Source organism: Salmo salar, chromosome ssa27 (genome assembly GCF_905237065.1).
Source record: "Salmo salar chromosome ssa27, Ssal_v3.1, whole genome shotgun sequence".
Classification (NCBI taxonomy): Eukaryota; Metazoa; Chordata; class Actinopteri; order Salmoniformes; family Salmonidae; genus Salmo; species Salmo salar.
The window spans coordinates 39861387-39870255 of NC_059468.1; the positions used below are offsets into that span (position 1 = coordinate 39861387).

General features: G+C 42.8%; 1 protein-coding gene across 7 annotated transcripts in view; it reads right to left on the reverse strand.

The window, feature by feature from the left end:
* Positions 1-8197, reverse strand: part of LOC106589083 (homeobox-containing protein 1) — a 28991-nt gene extending 20794 nt beyond the window's left edge. For 3 of the 7 annotated variants that reach the window (XM_014178766.2, XM_045709823.1, XM_014178760.2), the window contains exons 1-4: positions 7977-8197; positions 7370-7460; positions 6063-6504; positions 2643-2728 (exon numbers count right to left, since the gene is read on the reverse strand). In XM_014178766.2, coding sequence (XP_014034241.2) covers positions 2643-2728; positions 6063-6504; positions 7370-7448 — 607 coding nt within the window. In that variant the 5' untranslated portion in view covers positions 7449-7460; positions 7977-8197. Of the gene's footprint in view, positions 1-2642; positions 2729-6023; positions 6035-6062; positions 6505-6628; positions 7289-7347; positions 7461-7976 lie in introns of those variants that run through there. The other 4 variants (XM_014178761.2, XM_014178762.2, XM_014178764.2 and 1 more) reach the window with 4 other exon arrangements.
* Between the last annotated feature and the right edge of the window lie 672 nt (positions 8198-8869).

Consider the following 8869-nt stretch of genomic DNA (forward strand, 5'->3'; position numbering starts at 1 on the left):
GGGATTCATATCTGGACTTTCACATTCTTGTTCTGAAGACATTCCAACATTGTTTTAGATTGGGGTCATTGTACTGTTGGAACTTAAATCGCCTCCTCCAGTCTAAGGACGTTTGCACTCTGAAGCAGGTTCTCATCATGGATATGCCCGTATTTGGTTCCACTCATTGTTCTATCCATCCTTAAAAAAGAAAATTTAAAAAAAAGTGTCCCAGTCCCTGCCGCTGAAAAACATCCCCATAGCATGATGCTGCCACCACCATGCTTCATGGTAGGGATGTTGTTAGGGGGGGGAATGAGCTGTGCCTGGTTTTCCCAGACATAGCGCTTTGCATTCAGGATTTTTTTGTTGTTGTCATCAGACCACATAATATTTTGCCTCATGCTCTGACATTTTTCCTCAGACGTGGCTTGTTTGGCCACTCCCCCATAAAGACCAGATTGGTGAAGTACTGTAGAGACTGTTGTCCTTCTGGTAGGTTCTCCCATCTCAGCCAAGGAACTCTGTAGTTCTGTCTGGGTGGTCACTTGGTTCTTGGTCACCTCCCCGACCAAGGTCCTTCTTGCTCGGTTGCTCAGACGGACAGCTTTAGGGAAGTTCCCTATTTATTTATTTTTTTAATTGTCCAATAACGGAGACCACTGTGAAATAGTTTGGTTGTCTTGGAAAACGCTCAACACCCTCGACATTGTTTTATATTTTATTTATTCCCCAGATATATGCCTGATCACAATTCTATCTCAGAGATCGACGGACAGTTCCTTGGACTTCATGGTATAGTTTCTGCTCTGACATGCACTGTCCACTGTGGGACATTATACAGACAGGTGTTTTTCTTTCTAAATCATTTCCAAAACAATTAGTCACAGGTGGACTTCAAGATGTAGCGACATCAAGGATGATTGATAGAAATTGGGTGCACCTGCTCTCAAGTTGGAGTGTCACAGGAAAGGGGTGAGAAAACATATATATTTTTTTCCCTCTCATTTCATTTACATTAGTTCAGATGTACAAATGTGCTTAACAAGTCACATAAGTTGCATGGACTCACTGTGTGCAAGAACTGTGTCTAAGATTACTTAACCTCATCTCTGTAACTGCTCAAAGGGACATTCACTGCACACATTGAATATCCCTCTGATTATGGTGAAGTTATTAATTACACTTTGGATGGTGTATCAATACACCCAGTCACTACAAAGATACAGGGTCCTTCCTAACTCAATTGCCGGAGAGGAAGAAAACCGCTCAGGGATTTCAACATGTGTGACTTTAACAAAAATTTTTTAAAGTTAGTTTTTTCCCCTCTCATCACAGCCATTAAACTGAGGATGGATCAGCAACATGGTAGCTACTCCACAATACTAACCTAATGACAGAGTGAAAAGAAGGAAGCCAGTACAGAATAAAAGTATTCCAAAACATGCATCCTGTTTGCAACAAGGCACTAAAGTAATACTGCAAGAAATGTGGCAAAGCAAATCACTTTATGTCCTGAATACAAAGTGTTATTGGGTTTGCCCCAAACATACAAAAACATTACTGAGTACCTCTATATTTTCAAGCATAGTGGTGGCTGCATCATGTTACAGGTATGCTTGTAAACGTTGTTCAGGATTAAAAAAATCTTGAAAAAAACTGAATAGGGAGATAAGCACAGGCAAAATCCTAGAGGGAAAACCTGGTTCAGTCACAGAGATTCATTCACCTTTCAGCAGGACAATGACCTCAAACACAAGGCCAAATCTACACTGGAGTTGCTTACCAATAATATAGTGAATGTTCCTGAATGGCCAAGTAACAGTTTTGACAAATCTGCTTGCAAAATTTCTGATCAACAACCAATTTGACAGAGACAGAAGAATTTTTTGAAAATAATAAAAGCGGGAAATGTTGCACAATCCAGGTGTGGAAAGCTCTTAGAGATTTACCCCAGAAACACTCACAGCTGTAATCACTGCCAAAGGTGCTTCTACAAAGAATTGACTCAGGGGAGTGAATACTGTATTTCAATTTACAATACATTTTTCAAAAATGTCAAAAAAAACATGTTTTCACTTTTTCCATTATGGAGGTATTGTGTGTAGATGGTTGAGAAAAAAAATAATAAAATGTAATCATTTTTTTAAATTCAGGCTGTAACAACAAAATGTGTAATAAGTCAAGGGGTATTCATATTTCTGAAGGCACTGTAACTCTGATACCTAGGGTGAGGAGACAGAACTGACTGATTTCACTACACCTGCAATAACATCTGTAAATATGTGTATGTGATCAATCAAATTTGATACCTAGGGAAAGGAGAGGAGAGGAGTGAGGAGGAGGAAGGTAAATAAGAAGCAGAGGAAGTTAGGAGATAGGGGAGGGAGAAAATGGGAGGAGAGGAGAAACACATGAAGGAGTGTGAGTAGGAACAAATCAAATCTTATTTGTCACATGTGCCGAATATAACAGGTGTAGGTAAACCTTACTGTGAAATGCTTACTTTACAAGCCAAATGAGAGCATTATAAAATATCCTAGAAGGAAAGACACTAATATTCATACAAAACAATGTAAACACCGCACACTAAAAACAGATGACACAGGTTCACTACAAATCTGTCTCAGCTGAATATATATATATATATATGACTGCTTTACCTGTGACCTGTCCCACTATGGCCTGGGAGATCCTGCGGTTGTTGAGGAAGGTTTTAATCTCCTCCTTCACCAGGTTACTGTCCCTCCTAGAAGAACACAACAGACACCACAGAGTAAGAACAGACAACACACTTCCTGTCCCTCCAACAACAAAAGTTACTGTCCCTCCAACAACAACAAGACACCATAGAGTAAGAACAGACAACACACTTCCTGTTTGTGGTGTGAGCAGTGGATAGAGTAACCGACATCACTACTTCTGTACAACTAAATAGATTCTTCATCTGCTTATCTGCAATCCTTCATCACATCTGCAGTAATGTGGATATACAGGTGGAACCAAACATAGTGTACATTCTACACCATATGTTTTTTGCCTCCCCTACGGTTTCAGATAAGCTGATGAAGGAGAGACAGAAGGAGAGACAGAAACAGGAAGAGGAAGCCATAGGCCTAGCTTACATGACTTCAGATCCACCATTTGTTGACTGGTTATCCATAATGTATCCTATACACACAATCAGAGCAACCCGGTACCCCCTAGCATATAGACTAGGCGCCGGTACCCCCTAGCATATAGACTAGGCGCCGGTACCCCCTAGCATATAGACTAGGCGCCGGTACCCCCTAGCATATAGACTAGGCGCCGGTACCCCTTGTATATAGCCAACTAATCATTGCCAATTGTACATCTATTATTACGCGTTCTACTTGTCTACTCATTCTCTATTTTCTTTCTCTCTGCATTGATTCGACTGTGGTTTCTGGAACGTCTACAAACTTGCACAAGAGGCCATATTGCCAGAGACGGTCAAAGATTTCTGCCTTCTTTAGGTCCTGTATGTAAGCCTGGCTGCAATCATCTTTTTATCCATCTCGCCCTACACACCTGACCCAAATGAGTCAGTCTAACAGTAGGAGAATAAGCCCGAATCACCAGAGACTGGCTGTTGTTATCTGATGATCTTCCTCTCCCAGAGCTAGAATCTCTGCTGTCTCCTACTGTCTCGTACATTCACCTCACATACCCATCTACTTTCTCTTCAGGTTTCACTACTACCTCCCCTCACCTTCACCTCATGTACCGCTCCACGTCACAGTCTACTGTCCCTCCCTCATGTACTCCCCCACCTTCTCCAGGTCACAGTCTACTGTCCCTTCCTCATGTACTCCTCCACCTTCTCCTCCAGGTCAGTCTATTGTAGAGGTCGACCGATTATGATTTTTCAACGCCGATGCCGATTATTGGAGGACCAGAAAAGCCGATACCGATTAATCGGCTGATTTCTTTTACATTTATTTGTAATAATGACAATTACAACAATACTGAATGAACACTTATTTTAACTTAATACATCAATAAAATCAATTTAGCTTCAAATAAATAATGAAACATGTTCAATTTGGTTTAAATAATGCAAAAAAAAATAAAGTGTTAGAGAAGAAAGTAAAAGTGTGCCATGTAAAAAAGCTAACGTTTAAGTTCCTTGCTCAGAACATGAGAACATATGAAAGCTGGTGGTTCCTTTTAACATGAGTCTTCAATATTCCCAGGTAAGAAGTTTTAGGTTGTAGTTATTATAGGACTCTCTCTCTCTCTATACTATTTCTATTTCATAAACCTTTGACTATTGGATGTTCTCATAGGCACTTTAGTATCGCCAGTGTAACAGTATAGCTTCCGTCCCTCTCCTCGCTCCTACCTGGGCTCAAACCAGGAACACATCGACAACAGCCACCTTCGAAGCAGCGTTACCCATGCAGAGCAAGGGGAACAACTACTCCAAGTCTCAGAGCGAGTGACGTTTGAAACGCTATTAGCACGTGTAACCGATGTGAAATGGCTAGTTAGTTAGCGGTGGTGCGCGCTAATAGCGTTTCAATCAGTGACGTCACTCGCTCTGAGACTTGAAGTAGGGTTTCCCCTTGCATTGCAAGGGCCGTGGCTTTTGTGGCGCGATGGGTAACGATGCTTCGTGGGGTGTCAGTTGTTGATGTGTGCAAGGGTCCCTGGTTCGAGCACGGGTTGGGGCGAAGAGAGGGACGGAACCTACACTGTTACACACGCACCCCGCTAACTAGCTAGCCATTTTACATCGGTTACACCAGCCTAATCTTGGGCGTTGATAAGCTTGAAGTCATAAACAGCAGAATGCTTGAAGCATTGCGAAGAGCTGCTGGCAAACGCACAAAAGTGCTGTTTGAATGAATGCTTACGAGCGTGCTGGTGCCTACCACCGCTCAGTCAGACTGCTCTATCAAATCATAGACTTAACAAAATAACACACAGAAATACAAGCCTTTGGTCATTAAAATGGTTGAATCCGGAAACTATCATTTCGAAAACAAAACGTTTATTCTTTCAGTGAAATACGGAACCGTTCCGTATTTTATCTAACGGATGGCAACCTTAAGTCTAAATATTTATTTTACGTTGTACAACATTCAATGTTATGTCATTATTAATTACGGCCTTTGTTAGGAATAAATGGACTTCACACAGTTCAATGAGCCAGGCAGCCCAAACTGCTGCATATACCCAGACTGCTTGCACGGAACGCAAGAGAAGTGACACAATTTCCCTAGATATAAGAAAGTCATGTTAGCAGGCAATATTAACTAAATATGCAGGTTTAAAAATATATACTTGTGTATTGATTTTAAAGAAAGGCATTGATGTTTATGGTTAGGTACATTGGTGCAACGACAGTGCTTTTTTTCACAAATGCGCTTGTTAAAATCACCACCCGTTTGTCGAAGTAGGCTGTGATTCAATGAGAAATTAACAGGCACCGCATCGATTATATGCAACGCAGGACACGTTAGATAAACTAGTAATATCATCAACCATGTGTAGTTCACTAGTGATTATGTTAAGATTGATTGTTTTTTATAAGATAAGTTTAATGCTAGCTAGCAACTTACCTTGGCTTCTTGCTGCCCTCGCGTAACAGGTAGTCGGCCTGCCATGCAGGCTCCTCGTGGAGTGCAATGTAAGGCAGGTGGTTAGAGCATTGGACTAGTAACCGGAAGGTTGCAAAAACGAATCCCCGAGCTGACAAGGTAAAAATCTGTCGTTCTGCCCCTGAACAAGCCAGTTAACCCACCGTTCCTAGGCCATCTTCGAAAATAAGAATGTGTTCTTAACTGACTTGCCTAGTTAAATAAAGGTGTATCATTTTTTTTTATTTTTTTAATAATAAAATCGGCGTCCAAAAATACCGATTACCGATTGTTATGAAAACTTGAAATCGCCCCTAATTAAATCGCCCCTTATTAAATCGGCCATTCCAATTAATCGGTCGACCTCTAGTCTATTGTCCCTCCCTCATGTACTCCTCCACCTTCTCCTCCACATCACAGTCTACTGTCCCTCACTCCCTCATGTACTCCTCCACATCACAGTCTATTGTCCCTCACCTCATGTACTCCTCCACCTTCTCCTCCAGATCCCAGTCCTCCTCTGCCATGATGTCATAGCTAAACGACTTCTGAACTCCAACCCCATGTGGGTACAGCGGAGGGGGAGAGGCCTCATAGCTGTTGCTAGGCGACAGCGAGGCGCCGTCCATCCCAGGGGTCTGCGTTGTGGCGGATGCCAAGGAGAGGGAGGAGGAAGAGGAGGAGGAAGAGGAGGAAGGGACTGGGGCGGAGGCTGTGGTAGGGGTGGTGTTGTTGGTTGGGTTGGCGGTGTGGGTGTCATTGCAGTACTGGGGACGATGGTCGGGATCTAGCCGCTCTAGGGACTCCAAGGCCTGGATGATCTGTGGCTTGGTCATCCCTGAGAGACGGAGACGCTGGAGGAGGTCGATCTGCTCTATGGTATAGCGTGGCTCCACCTCACAACACTCCATCCTGACATCTAACGGGTTAAAACAGACATGACTTGTCCACACACACACACACACTTCCCATAGGTCTCTAACATATGAAAATATTACATTGAAATACTGTATACGCGGGACTTTGTTGTCAAGTTCACTTACAAAAAGGTTAGAGAAAGATGCAGTTGGATTTGTAGTCAGTGAGAGGCTGCATTCTCTATGTGGAACCAAGGGTCATTGAAAAAGTCTGGCCAACTTTGCCTATACCAAACATTAGAAACACCTTCCTAATATTGAGTCCCCGCCCCGCCGCTGCCTTCTTCTATAACCCGTCTCCTCCCCTTCATCTACACTGATTGAAGTGGATTAAACAAGTGACATCAATAAGGGATCATAGCCTTCACCTGGTCAGTCTACTTCATGGAAAAACCAGGCGTTAACCTTTTGTATACTCAGGAACAGGAGGAAATGGAATGGCATCAAACACTTGGAAACCATGTGTTTGATATATTTAATACCCTTCCACTAATTCAACTCATTATCATGCGCCTGTTCTCCCCAATTAAGGTACCACCAACCTCCTGACATATTGTCTGGGGAAAAGCCTGATGATTCACTGCCTGATTTCTCATTTAAAAAAGTCATAATAAATATACACTAACATCTTTTACATGAAGTGTCTGGAGCATGAGATAAAAAAAAACACCAAACATAACATGGACTAAAAACTATATTTAAATGCCATGATATTGAAAGGCGTGTGGGCTACTGTACATTAAATCTCTCGTGGACAGAAATGCCAAACTTTCGAGAGATAATTGTACATATGGGTACTGTGCCCTGACTGCCAAAACTATGTGTTATTGAGCCATGGTATTTACAGTGGCAGCCTGCCTTGACTACCTGACAGCGGGGGTGAGAGGCGCCCTGTGGGCATCGGTTCGGTTCGCGGGACGGCGGCCGGGAGGCACCACTGTCGCATGGCTCGATGGAGCTGCCGGAGAGAGAGAGAGGCAGGCGACAGTTTACATGGCTAGCTAATAACTCTACTTCAGATATTAATCAAAGTTTGTAAATATGGCCTGTTGCTAAATATGTCACCTAGCTACCAAGTTAACCGTTCTGCCAAATGAGACTTGCCAATCACTTCCACTGGGCGTGCATCAGTCCGGTACGGGTAGCTTATCGTGCTAGCTAATTATTAGCTTGCTAGCTTTAATGTGTTGACATTAGCTTGCAACTGACTATACTATAACACGGATGCATTAACAAGCTACTAAAAGTAGCTCCCACTAGCTAACTTTCGCTACGTTGGATAGCTAGCTCATTACATGCATCTTGCACCAGAAGCTAGCACGGACTAACTAGCAAAGCTATCTACTGTTGGGCATAAACCAGAGATCCTTGCACCAAAATTATCGATTGAGGATGTGAGATCATGTCATTCTAACTAATGCAGATACCGGTAGCTAGTTAATGCTAACCCGCAGCCCCCTCCTCCCTTCCTTACCTCCAGCTGCTGTGGCAAACTGCACCAGCTAACGCTCACTAAACCGTGCACGTCGACCGACCAACTTCGTAATGGTTTCCAACGAGCTAATGAAGGTGATCCGTGCAGGGTCACATTGTCCCGGGATGCAGCAGCACCGGAGAAAAAAACCGAATCGCTAAACAGGGAGTCGGTCTCAATTTCTGACCTCTAACCCCACCACACTGCCCCGGAATGATATAGGAAGTTATTCATCTGTGAGGTAAAATCAAAATGTTATTAATTTATTATTAAGACATTCAGTGCTGGAAAAAAAAGTTTATATTGTAAACCTGGTCTCAGTGCATTTCGTATTATTCTGTATGTACATTTAGTGGTGGAGAAATTAAGCTTCCTCAAGCTTTAATGTTTTCCAGCCTATTGTGTCGACAATAGGTTCACTACTCTAGGCTTTGATCAAGACAGTTGACACTAGTGGCACCTGCTGGTCAAAATAATGTAGAGCAACCAAATTATTATAGATGATGTCCCACACCCCAGTAGCATAAGTGCAGCCAGGGCCGGCCCTCCCATTAGACAAGATTGAATATTACCTTGAATATGGGGCAACATTTTGGAAATTGGCTGCCATCCTCCGGTGCCCCTGATTGGCTACTACGCCGCCGGCGGTACTCCAGCCACCATTGCTGCAGTTCCCACCTCCACCTCGTTCCCGCTTCTCCCAAAATTCACTCCTACTAACCTTGGTAGCTATGGTGATGTGTGTTTTTACACAGGATTATCAACTTAATCTGCCAAATAAACTATTGTATTGTATTTTTTAATAATGTGTGTGTGATGAAAATGATTAAGGCCTAACCTTAGCCTGTTAACGTTAGCTAGCTACAAGTGGAAATCCTTTCAGCTAAAAATGA